The 13,524-nt window shown below is 46.7% G+C and overlaps 1 protein-coding gene across 1 annotated transcript in view; it reads right to left on the minus strand.

Moving 5' to 3' along the window:
• The window catches only part of COL9A1 (collagen type IX alpha 1 chain), a 104,141-nt gene that overhangs the window by 17,460 nt on the left and 73,157 nt on the right, over positions 1-13,524 (minus strand). The window contains exons 30-33 of the mRNA XM_074947920.1: positions 13,408-13,479; positions 10,619-10,654; positions 10,470-10,514; positions 7,684-7,716 (exon numbers count right to left, since the gene is read on the minus strand). Of these exons, the coding sequence (XP_074804021.1) occupies positions 7,684-7,716; positions 10,470-10,514; positions 10,619-10,654; positions 13,408-13,479 (186 nt within the window). The remainder of the gene's footprint in view (positions 1-7,683; positions 7,717-10,469; positions 10,515-10,618; positions 10,655-13,407; positions 13,480-13,524) is intronic.

The following is a 13,524-nucleotide window of genomic DNA, read 5'->3' on the forward strand; positions in this document are numbered from 1 at the left end:
CCACTTATCCCGCTACCCAACACAACCTTTCCATGTGTGGGGTCTCAGCCTGGCCTCCAGCCCAAGCCCAAAGATTTAAACTGCCATTTTTATTCCTGAGGGCAGAGCCACATGAGCCCAGGTCAGCTGACCTAGGCCAGCCGCAGCCATGCCATGCATTGTTTCCTGCAGTGTAGATTTACCCTCTGTGTCTCAGAGAACCATATATGAGCCTAGATCAATCGATGTTTGCAGAGTGGCAGGTATGGGACCAGAAGAGTTTCCTTATGTCTTTTTATATAGGTCACTGGAGTCAGCGGTGACATAACCATCATGGGATATATAGCCTTACGTGAAGAGTTCTGTATTCCTGAATTTAGTAGTGAATAATAAACCATTCCCCTGACACAGATTAATCAGCATCCATTTTAGGTATGCATATAAGACATTTTTTTGACACACAACTTTTAAAAGTATATTCATATTCAAATTTCAGGCCAAGTTCTGTCCTACTTCATACCATACACAATCCCATATGTGATCTCTGTTAAACCCACAAGGTGGAGCTATCTTAAAGGCTTCTGGACTTGCACAAAGGAAATCCAGCAAGTAGGCTTTAACATGTTTATTACAAAAAGAGCAGACCGATCAACCTTCTCTCCATCCTGAAAGCTCTGCATTGCCCCATATGTGACCAATTGCCAAGTTTATCTCTCCATTGGGGTACCACTCACAGAAATGATCAGTCTAGGGCAGGGGTTGGCAAACAATAGCTCGGGGGCCGCATCTGGCCCTTTAGATGTTTTAATCCATCCCTCAAGCTCCTGCCGGGGAGCAGGGTCTGGCCGGGGCTTGCCCTGCTCCGGCGCACCAGCCGGGGAGCAGGGTCGGGGTCGGGAGTTGTCCCCTGCTCCGCGCATGCCATGGCTCTTCCCAACTCCCAGAAGCAGCGGCATGTCCCCCCTCCCACTCCTACGCATAGGGGCAGCCAGGGGGTTCCGCATGCTGCCTATGGCTCAAGTGCAGCCCCCGCAGCTCCCGTTGGCCAGGAACCATGGCCACTGGGAACTGCAAGGGCAGCGCCTGCGGACGGGGCAATGTGCAGAGCAGCCTGGCCACACCTCCGCGTAGGAGCCAGAGGAAGACATGCCGCTGCTTCCAGCAGCTGCTTGAGGTAAGTGCTGCCCAGAGCCTGCACCCCTTCCTCCCTCCCAGACCCCAACCCCCTGCCCCAGTCTTGAGCACTCTCCCACCCTCCAAACCCCTTGGTCCCAGCCCGGAGAACCCTCCTGCACCCCCCAACTCCTCATCCCCAGCCCCCTTGGAGACCTCACCCCCCCACCTCAACCCCCTGTCCCAGCCCAGAGCCCCCTCCTGCACCCTGAACACCTCATTTCTGGCCCAACCCCAGAGCCCACACCCCCAGCCAGAGCCCTTCCCCCCCTCCCACGCCGAACCCCCAATTTTGTGAACATTCATGGCCCGCCATACAATTTCCATACTTAGATGTGGCCCTTGGGCCAAAAAGTTTGTCCACCCTGGTCTAGGGCCACAGTAAGGGAACAGAGTGTGATTTTAGGCAGCAGTCCTTAGACGACCCCATGTTTCATTTATTCCACTAAAGCTCCTGATTAGTAGTGCACAAATTCTAGTGCTTGCTAGAAGCCTTTTTCAGACCCATGATTCCACCTTCCATTGAGGATGCTGGCAGAGTTTTTCTTTATAGCATCGTCCTCAGTTTCTCAAGGTAAAAACAGTTATTGTCACAGACCAATCCCGCAGCTAGAATAATACTTCCAACCTTGGATGATCCAAAAATAAAGGATCAAGATGAAATTTCCTATTTTTTTCCCTCTATGGTACATAAGGTGCTTTTCCTAGGCTTCCCCATCAGCCCACTATCTTTAGTTTCAGGATAAGGTAGTACATGGGATTGGTACCAGAAATAATTTTGTTTTCAAAGACATTATAACCCTTTAGCCAGAACTGTCATTGTCAAGCTTCCTTCTCCACTCTGAACTCTAGGGTACAGATGTGGGGACCCACATGAAAGATCCCCCTAAGCTTATTTTTAACCAGCTTAGGTTAAAAACTTTCCCAAGGCACAAACTTCGCCTCTGGTCAGGAGGGATTTTATAGCACTGTATACAGAAAGGTGGTTACCCTTCCCTTTATATTTATGACATGCCCCCCAAATCACAGATAGTGTCGGACAGCCGGTTCCACACTGGCTGTGATTTCTTCCTGGAGCTCTAGGAGAAAACAGAGTTAATAAGACATATACACCTTTAGATATACTACTGACTATATAAAAACTAACAATATTTCCCACATTTCAAGGACGATTTTAACCTGTTGATTCTGGGAAACTTTCACGGGAGAGTGCATCAGCCACTTTGTTAGAAGCTCCTGAGATGTGTTATATTTCAAAATCAAAATCTTGGAGAGCTAAACTCCATCGAAGAAGTTTTTTGTTATTGTCCTTGACGGTGTGAAGCCACTTCAGCGCAGCATGGTCAGTTTGTAGTTGGAAACGCCATCCCCAAACTATGGGCGTAGCTTTTCCAGCGTGTACACAATGGCGTAGCATTCCTTTTTGCTGATTGACCAGTGGCTTTCCCTCTCAGACAGTTTTTTGCTGAGAAACACAGCAGGATGGAATTCTTGATCTGGTCCTTCCAGCATTAAAACTGCTCCCACACCACGCTTGGTCGCATCTGTGGTTACTAGGAACGGTTTGTCAAAGTCTGGGGCCCTGAGCACAGGGTCAGACATGAGTGTCACTTGAAGCTGCTTACAGGCCTTCTGACACTCTTCAGTCCAGTGCACTGCATTCGGCTGTTTCTTTTTGGTTAGGTCTGTCAGTGCGGTGGCGATTTGGCTGTATTGCGGTACAAATCACCTGTAATATCCAGCCAAGCCTAAGAAGGATTGGACCTGTTTCTTTGACTTTGGGACAGGCCACTTTTGGATAGCAGCCACTTTGGCCTGTACGAGATTGATAGTTCCTTGATCCATCTGGTGTCCAAGGTAAGTCACTCTGTTTAGGTCTATTTGACACTTCTTAGCCTTAACAGTTAGTCTTGCCTCTTTTATGTGCTCGAAGACTTTTTGTAGATGTTCCAGGTGTGCTGCCCAAAAATCCAAAAATATGGCCACATCGTCAAGGTAGGCGACTGCATATTCTCCCAATCCTTCTAGGAGACCATCTACAAGTTTTTGGAAGGTGGCGAGTGCATTCCGCAGCCTGAAAGGGAGCACATTAAATTCATACAGCCCAACACGTGTGATGAAGGCTGACCTTTCCTTGGCGGAGTCATCTAGCGATACCTGCCAGTACCCCTTGGTGAAGTCCAAGGTAGAGATGAACTGGGTCTGTCCCAGTTTCTCCAATAGTTCATCTGTGCGTGGCATTGGATAGTTGTCTGGGTGAGTTACAGCATTTAGCTTACGATAGTCCACGCAAAAATGTATCTCCCCATCTGGTTTGGGAACTAGAACCACTGGAGATGCCCATGCACTGCCAGAGGGGCAGATTACACCCATCTGTAACATATCCTGGACCTCCCGTTCTATAGCAGTTTTAGCTTGAGGAGACACCCGATAAGGTTGGGCTCTAATTGGGTGAGCATTACCTGTGTCAATGGAGTGGTATGCCCGTTCAGTTAGTCCTGGGGTGGCTGAGAATGTTGGCGCGCAGCTAATGCACAGCTCCTTGATCTGCTGTCGCTGCATACGCCCAAGGGTCATGGAGAGGTTCACCTCTTCCACGCCACCAGCACTTTTCCCTTCATAGTAGACACCTTCAGGCCACTCAGCGTCATGTCCTCCATGGGCTGTAAACTGACAAACCTTTAATTCTCTGGAATAAAAGGGCTTTAGAGAATTAATATGGTACACCTTAGGCTTTCGGTTGGAGGTGGGGAATGCTATGAAATAATTAACAGCTCCCAGGTGCTCTTGGACCGTAAATGGCCCTTCCCACAACGCTTCTATTTTATGGGTCTAGAGCGCCTTTAAGACCATGACCTGGTCCCCTATCTTGAAGGAACGCTCTCTGCCATGTTTATCATACCAGGCTTTTTGCTCTTCCTGAGCCTCTTTTAGGTTTTCTCTAGCAAGGGCGAAAGAGGTTCGGAGGGTGTTTTGTAGGTTGGTTACAAAGTCCAGAATGTTAGTTCCTGGAGAAGGTGTAAACCCATCCCATTGCTGCTTCACCAAGTGTAATGGCCCCTTAACCGCACGGCCATATACAAGTTCAAATGGTGAAAACCCTAAACTGGGATGGGGTTCAGCTCTGTAGGCAAACCACAACTGCTGCAACACTAGGTCCCAATCATTGGAGTGCTCATTTACAAATTTATGTATCATGGCCCACAAAGTTCCATTAAACTTCTCCACCAGGCCATTTGTTTGATGATGGTAAGGGGTGGCAACCAAGTGATTTACCCCATGAGCTTCCCAAAGGCTTTCCATAGTTCCTGCCAGGAAATTAGTTCCTGCATCTGTAAGGATGTCGGAGGGCCAACCTACCCTGGCAAAAATGTCTGTTACTGCCTGGCACACACTTTTAGCCGTGGTGTTGCTCAGAGCTACTGCTTCCAGCCATCGGGTGGCAAAATCCATGAAAGTCAGTATGTACTGCTTTCCTCTGGGGGTCTTTTTTGGAAAAGGACCCAGAATATCCACAACTACTCACTGAAATGGAACCTCAATGATGGGGAGTGGCTGGAGAGGGGCTTTGACCTGGTCTTGGGGTTTTCCCACTCTTTGGCACACCTCACAAGACCAGACATAGGTAGAAACATCCTTGCCCGTTCCCTCCCAGTGGAACAACTTTCCCAAATGGTCTTTGGTTCTGTTCACCCCAGCATGGCCACTAGGATGATCGTGGGCTAAGCTTAAGAGCTTTACCCGGTACTTAGTTGGAACTACCAACTGTCTCTGAGGATGCCAGTCTTCCTGGTGTCCATCAGAAAGAGTTTCCTTGTATAAAAGTCCTCTTTCTACAACAAACCTGGATCGATTAAAAGAGCTGAGAGGCGGTGGGTTGCTCCATGCCACCATCCAAGCTCTCTGGAGGCTTTCATCTGCTTCCTGTTCAGTCTGGAACTGTTCCCTTGATGCTTGAGACATCAGTTCCTCATTGGATTCTGGACCTGGGCTTAGTCCCTCTTGAAGCGATGTAGGTGATGGGGCTGTTTCCATTGACTGTAAACCGCTCTCCGCTGCTGCACTATGTTGGGGTTCAGGCTCCAGCTGAGTCTCTTGGATAGGGTTATCTGCTGCTGCCAGTGCGGGTCCGGTGGGGCCCTCTGGTGATGGGGTTGCAAGCACTGGATTCAGTGCTGGCAATGGTTCTGGTGCTGGTTGTTCTGCCAGTTCCACTTCTGGGACTGGCTCTGTCTGGGTCTCTGGGACTGGATCTACTACTGCTGTTGCAGACATTGGCATGGGGTCTGGTTCCATCACCTCTGACTGAGCCCTGGTAGAAGTCTCCGGAACAGAGCTAGGTGTGACAGCTTGCTTAGCCTTGCATTCCCACCCTCTTGGCTAGCTTCACATGACTGGCCAAGCCTTCCCCCAGCAGCATGGGTATGGGATAATCATCATAGACTGCAAAAGTCCACGTTCCTGACCAGTCCTTGTACTGGACAGGCAACTTGGCTGTAGGTAAGTCAAAAGAGTTTGACTTGAAGGGTTGAATCGTCACTTGGACCTCTGGGTCGATGAATTTGGGGTCCACCAAGGATTGGTGGATAGCCGACACTTGTGCTCCGGTATCCCTCCACGCTGTAACCTTCTTCCCGCCCACACCCACAGTTTCCCTCTGCTCTGAGGGTATCTGGGAGGCATCTGGGCCTGAGGACCTCTGGTGTGATTCCGGTGCAATGAACTGTAATCTGTTGGGGTTTTGGGGCAGTTGGCCTTTACATGTCCCGGCTTCTTACATTTAAAACATCACCCAGCTGACGGGTCACTGGGGCGAGGTGGGTTGCTGGAGAATGGTGTGGTGCAATGATAAGGTGTCTGGAGTGTTCCTTGGGCTGTAATTGGGGACTTGGGCTGCCCCCAGTAGTAGGTGTGGTCTGAGGGTGTCCCTTCTGGTATCTGCTCAAACTGCAACCAGGGTTGTTCCTCTCTCCTCCCTCCACCCGTTTTGTTCCGGTTTGGCCCGCCTCTCTGGCGGTATGGGACAGCTCGTATTGATCAGCATAAGAAGCAAGATTTTCTGCTGAGTCCATTTTCTTATCCCATAAACACCTGTTTTATATCATCCTTGGACATATTCAGGAATTGCTCCTGTATCATCAAATCCCGCATTCCTCCAAAGCTTGTTACATCCCATCCTTTGAGCCATTTATCAAACAGATCCTTCATCTGGTTTACATAATCCACATTACTTAGTCCAGGCCCTTTCTTAAGGGTTCAAAATTTTACTCTGTAAGTTTCAGGTGTAACTTGAAATTGTTTTAAAACCAAATCCTTGAATTTATCATAGTCAGAAGCCTCATCAATAGGCATCTTGTTGAATATGTCCAGAGTTCTTCCAGTGAATTTTGCAACCAATGTGGTCATCTTGTGAGTGTCAGGAATTTTATGGAGTGTGCACAGTCTCTCAAAGGTGAGAAGATATTCAGCAATATCACTGGATTCATCATACTGTGGACATAGTCGCTCCCATTTGTGGATTGTTGGGGAAGGATTGTTAGGGTTATTCGGTATATTCTGCTGAGCCCTTGCCTTCTCTTTCTCCAGTGCATGCTTCCTCTCTTTTTCCCTCTCCTTCATTTTTCTTTTGCCTCCACAGCTTTCTTGTGGACAGCCTCTTGGGCATCAATCTCCATCTGTCTGAGTTCTACACATCTTTCATGTTCCTTCTGTCTTTCCTCAGCTTCTAATCTGGCTAATTCCAGTTTCTGTTGGACATTGCTTTCTGTCATCCTAGCCTCTCTGTATTTAACCTAGCTATACCTGAGAGTTAGTTAGAAAAAAAAAAGTGCTTGTGAATTCCCAGTTCGCTGTGCTGTAACCTGATACCTTTGCCTCTGATAGCTTTTCTCAGCCTACAGAAAAATCCTTTTGTTAAAAAATGATCCCACCGCTCTGCCACCATGTCAGGGTTCCTTCCCCACTCTGAACTCTAGGGTACAGATGTGGGGACCTGCATGAAAGACCCCCTAAGCTTATTTTTACCAGCGTAGGTTAAAAACTTTCCCAAGGCACAAACTTCATCTCTGGTCAGGAGAGATTTTATAGCACTGTATACAGAAAGGTGGTTACCCTTCCCTCCATATTTATGACAGTCATAAAAGACTATATACTGTCTGCAGGATACTACGTTGCCAATCCTTTTATACAATATCACTACACTATATGCACCCCTCTTATATCCAACTTTAGCAGGAAAAGGCAATTCACTCTCCAAACTGATATAGCCACAAGTTGTATCCTAATTGCAAATAAAACTACCATGTTCTTTTACGGGCTTTAATTTGCAAGATGAGAATTCCTGTTCAAAGTTAGTTTGTATATTAGAGTCATCCAGAATTTTAAAAACAAAAAATGAGTGTGGGATCTCATTTGCTTACACGGCAGTTCTTGAAGAGCTAAATATTTGTACTCTATTTCTTAAACCAGAAAACGATCCACGCAATTTATTATACCTTTAATTTCTATAACAGTGTAGTTCATCATACTTACTGATCCCTTTGGGCCCAGCAATCCCATATCACCCTAAACAAAAAATAAGACAAATTATGTCATAACAGGATATTCATATTCAATTACAAATGCAATGTATTTGATATGTTTTACTCAATATTTTAAAAATGATTGTTCTATTAAGAGCTAAAGAATTTGTTGAAGTACACAAAATGGCACCTATAAATCAATCAAAAGAATTGGAAGTAATTTGTTTTAATATATTTGTGAAAAAATCAGATTTCAGTTTTTCCATTAGTATTGCAATTTCAAAAAGACATTTTTGTACCATATTATCAAATATGTTTGTTTATTTATAAAATATATTTCAAAATGAACAGGGAAAGCTCCCAATGCTGAGTAATGGTCTATAACGAGTGAGCAAACTTTTTGGCCCGAGGGCCACATCTGGGAATAGAAATTGTATGGCAGGCCATGAATGCTCACAAAATTGGGGTTGGGGTGAGGGCTCTGGTTGGGAATGCAGGCTCTAGGGTGGGGCCAGAAATGAGGAGTTCAGGGTGCAGGAGGGGCTCAATCCTGGGACGGGGGAGTGGGGGAAGTGTGGGGAGTGAGGGCTCTGCCTGGGGGTGCAGGCTCTGGGATGGGGCTGGGGATGAGGGGTTTGGAGTGAAGGAGGGTGCTCTGGGCTGGGATTGAGGGGTTAGGAGGGTGGGAGGGGGATCAGGGCTGGGGCAGGGGGTTGGGGCACAGGGAGAGGCTATGGGGTGCCAGCTCCAGGCAGCGTTTACCCCAAGTGGCTCCCAAAAGTAGCAGCACATCACCTCTCCAGCTCCTATGCGGAGGAGCGGCCAGGTGGTTCTGCACACTGCCCCATCCGCAGGCACTGCTCCTGCAGCTCCCATTGGCTGTAGTTTCCGGCCAATGGGAGCTGCAGGGGTGGCGGTTGGGGCAGGGGCAGCGTGCAGAGCGGAGGACCCTGGCTGCCCCTACGCGTAGGAGCTGGAGGGGGGCCATGCCACTGCTTCCAGGAGCCACGTGGCACGGCCCCTGACCCTGCTCCCCAGCTGGAGCACCAGAGCAGGGCAAGCACCAGACCCTGCTCCCGAGCGGGAGCTCAAGGGCCAGATTAAAAGAGTTTGTCCACCCCTGGTCTATAATTATTAGAGTTGGGCAGAAAACCCGCTGAAACTTTTTTTTAATCAGAATTTGCTGATATGCTGAAATCAGAATGTTCTGCAGGACCACATCAGTTTCAACAAAATTCCCCCCGAAGTCAGGCAGGTTTCAAACCCTGCCTGTTTTCTTGCCATCTTGCCTGCTCAGCTTGCTTGTGGCAGCCTGACTAGCTGATGGGGAGCCAAAAGCCAGGAAGCCCTGGGGGGACCCGGGTCACCAAGCTCCCAGCCTCAGCAGCCCAGGCTCCCCAGCTCTTGGGCGGGTTGCCTGTGGGCTGCCTGTATGTCTACACTGGCCCTGGAGGTATGATTTCCAGGTTGGGTACACATATCTGTGCTAGCTTGGATTGAGCTAGCACGCTAAAAATCGCACTGTGACTGCGGCTGAACAGGCAGGGAGATAAGCTAGCCGCCCTGAGTAGTGGGCAGCGGTTGGCAACCTGCGGCCTGTCAGGGTAATCCGCTGGCGGGCCGCGAGACGGGGTTTACATTGACTGTCCACAGACAAGGCTGCCCGCAGCTCCCAGTGGCTGCGGTTCACCATTCCAGGCCAATGGGAGCTGCGGGAAGTGGCAGCCAGCGTGTCCCTGTGACCTGCATTGCTTCCCGCAGCTCCCATTGGCCAGGAACGGTGAACTGCAGCCACTGGGAGCTGCGGACGATCAGTGTAAACACTGTCTCGCGGCCTGCCAGTGGATTACCCTGACATGCTGCGTGCAGCCCGCAGGCTGGACGTAGCCCACCACTGACCTAGGGTTTCAGATAGGGACGATGAGTCCATTCTGCCACATGTGGAGCTGTGGCTATATTGCTATTTTTAGTGCTCTAACTTCATCAAAACTAGCATAGGTATGTCTACCCAAGCTGGAAATTACACCTCCAGCTCCAGAGTAAATATATCCTAGGAGTCAGAGCTTCCAGGCCTTCCAGCATCCCCAGCAGCCTGCCAGGAGGAATGTCCCATAACCAGGGCTCTCAGTAATGCTGGGCAGAGAAAGGTAATTTCATTTCATGAGGAATTTTGAAATGTATGGTTTCTGTTCCAAATCATAACAGAACCAAATTTTGAAATCTCAAAATCCTCTGTGAAACAAAATTACTGTCCTACACCGAGCTCAAATTACTATCATAATGACGTGTAGATGCATTTTATCGCTATACCAATGGAGACATTTCCCTGAAGCAGGGCCGGATTAACGCAGGAGCTTTAGTGGCTGCACCCCAGGGCCGCAGGCTAAAGGGGGCCTCAGCACAGCAGGGCTCAGGCATGCTGTGGCCCCACACCACTCCAGGAAGCGTCTGGCTGCTGGCACATTTCTGCGGCCCCTAGTGGCGGGGGCACAGGCAGCTCCGTGCATTACCCCTGCCCCCAGCACCATCCCCACACCTCCCATTGGCCAGTTCCCGGCCAATGGGAACTGCAGGGTCAGGGCTTGCAGGCTTAGGCAGTGCACGGAGACACGTTGTTCCCCTCCCCTCATCCATTCTACTTTTTGCAGTGATAAAATTATATGATAACACTGAGATTTGGTTTCCAATGGGAAAAAAATCATGTTGGAAAATTTTCTTCAACAGATAAAACAAAAAAGTTAATATCATTCACATAAAGGACACCTTAAAATAGATTAAGTGAAAATAATGTCTTACCAGGTCACCCCTTTCTCCTGGTTCTCCTTCTCCTCCAGCAGGACCCTGTATCAAAACAAGACACATACTGTCAGAGTCTTACACTCCTTAAAATTTAGATGATTCTAGAGTACAGTGATTGCTATCATGATTAGTATTAGAAGACTTACTTGTTCACCTTTAGGCCCTGGCTCACCAACCAATCCCTAAATGTAAAATAAAAAACAAACTATTTTAGAACCTAGAAATCACTGAATGTAAAGAGGGATTTTATATTTCACTCTGGTCAGAACTAAGAAGCTGTTATCTTGAACCAGCATTTCTGGAATATTTGGATCTGAAAGCAGCTTTTTCTTCCTTCCTCCATTTTAAAATTTATTTTATTAAAAGTATTCCTAGAGATATTTGGTTCTCAATTCCTGTTGTATTATTGCAACAACACTGTAGAACAACCAGTTCAGGAGCTTTTTTGGTGTACTTATTAATCAGATTCACTAAGAGGCAAAGATCAGATCTGAGTCCTCCGTTCTTCTGGTTTTTCCAACAAGGAAGGATAGTGATAAGGACAGAGAGAGGTGGGAAGGCACTAGTAAATCTTTGTATCCAATTAGATCAAATGTCATGTAGGGCTTATTCTGAAATTTTCCAAACTCCTTTGTCCATCTCTAGACACACTTGTTCAGAATGTTTATACCTGGGGAATAGAAAGTTCAAGCATTTGGCCATAGGAACATAAGAACATAAGAATGGCCCTATTGGGTCAGATCAAAGATCCATCTAGCCCAGTATCCTGTCTTCCAACAGTGGCCAGTGCCAAGTGCCCCAGAGGGAATGAACAGAACAGGTAATCATCAAGTGATCCATCCCCTGTCGCTCATTCCCAGCTTCTGGCAAACAGAGGCTAGGGACACCATTCCTATCCGTCTTGGCTAATAGCCAAACCAAGCATTTCATTCCAGTTCAGATTCAAAGCAGGAGGGTAGTGACCAAAAGTGACTGTGATGTAATGGCTGTTCATTAAGGTCTCTATAAAATCATTGGAAATACTCCTATGAGTTTCAATGGATCGGGCCCTATATTGATTATCTCTGTCCAATTCACAGTGGAAAGGTATTCATAAGACCAGTCCCATCATCACAAAGGACTTTAATTGCCACACAAAGACGGGCCACAGAAAAGCCATAGGTAACCAGACCAAAAGATGGTGAATCAGAAATAGTGTGAGACATGAGAGCTGGCATTGCTTTTCCCTCCACTTCCCCACATAAATATGAAAGATCCACCAAAGTGCTACCACGCAGTTACAGGAGTGCTCTATATTTGTATACATGTAAATAGAACAGGTCTGAGTGGATGGTGACGAAGAATATTTGGCATAATTCCTGGGTTTGGAAGGATTGTTAAAATGAATTGTCATGCATTGCAAATGGCTTCTTCTGGTTGCTGTGTACATCAGCTCTTAATGCACCATTGGGTGTTTGAGTAACAGCCGTGTTAGTCTGTATTCGTAAAAAGAAAAAAGAAAAGGAGCTGTAGCTCACGAAAGCTCATGCTCAAATAAACTGGTTAGTCTCTAAGGTGCCACAAGTACTCCTTTTCTTTTTTCTTTTTTCATTGGGTTTTTGATTCAAGTAAGGCTGGATACATTGCATGCAAAGCACATCCAGTCCCTAGGAAATCAGGAAGGGAGGAGGGGGACACTGATAACTTTGCATCAATCTGGAGTGACCCTATTGTCTAAGCCTGAGACTAGCTCCAGAGGTAGCCATTTCCAAATCTTCTGGACCAGCAGGGTAGGAAGGCTCAGTGGAAGGCAGGGCCTCTATGGGATGAAAAAGGAAATAAACTTAAAAATATGGTTTTATGTATAGGGCTCTCTCTCAAAATAGGAAAAGTCAAAAGAAACAATGATCTGAATTAATTTCTAGCATATCTCTATTTATTTTAAGGGAGTTACACTGGGAATGAATTTGGCCCTATGCTTAAAAAAAAAAGCAAATCTAGAAATATTCTCAGAAATCACTTACAAAAATAGAACTCACCTGGATGTACTCTCAGAAACTATGAGAGACAGTTTGATCTACTAAAAAGAGGAATTTGCAGATTCCTGTCTGGCAACTTTGACAGCTGGCTAGGAGTGTGTGTACCTGAAGTCAACATTCTGAAAAACCACACAGAAATATACTAACTTGATAGTAATACAAAGAAGACAAATGTTCAAGGTGGCCCTTAAAAAACTTGCCAATTTACCTAGATAAGTAATTTAAAAAAATGTCACTAAGCCTTCTGTGGGTAAGCACAGGAGTAAGGGGCCATAAACTATAACCACAACCCCTGCCTAGCCTCTCTACATCACCAATCTGGGCTCTCCATATCCTTCCCTGAGCAACTGGAGGAAAAGCGTATCTTTTGAATAAGAATCCATCGTTATTCAGTGACATTCATCCTGCAAGGTAGGAAATCTCCAGCGAGTAGGAATTCCGAGGCTTCTCAGGGGCCCAATTTTTCCCTGCAAAATACTGTTTGAGATACTTGTATCTTGTGAATGTGCATAGATAGCCTCAGAGTTGCAGCAGTCACTATATTTCTATAGTATATACAGAGTACATAGAAACATTGCAGATACTGAAGTAGGGTAACATTTTCAGTGACTTCCCATTTTCAAGAGTGCCTAAATCAGTGATTTTAAAAGAGACTTAGACACTTTTGAAAATTTTATCTATAACCTTATTTATTTATAGGGTGGGGGTTTTTTTGGTAGATTCTTATGAGCCTTAATTAGCCATCGGACACTTAGAGCACTCCTCAACTTCTAAGCAGCTTTAATGGATCTTGGTGTGAAACAAGAAACTCTGAGAAATGAATAATCATAACAATGAATGAGTGATGTTAAAATCATTGTATTCCTTCCTGCTATCATGCTGCCATCCGTTACGGAGCATTCGAGCACATTTCTTACCCTGTCACCTTTGGTGCCAGGCAGGCCCGAAGGACCTGGCAGTCCCGGTAGTCCTAAGTCCCCATCAGGACCCTGTGAAAACAAATCAAGTATGGAAACTTCCCAGTATTGTTTCTG

Source organism: Natator depressus, chromosome 3 (genome assembly GCF_965152275.1).
Source record: "Natator depressus isolate rNatDep1 chromosome 3, rNatDep2.hap1, whole genome shotgun sequence".
In the NCBI taxonomy this organism is placed as follows: domain Eukaryota; kingdom Metazoa; phylum Chordata; order Testudines; family Cheloniidae; genus Natator; species Natator depressus.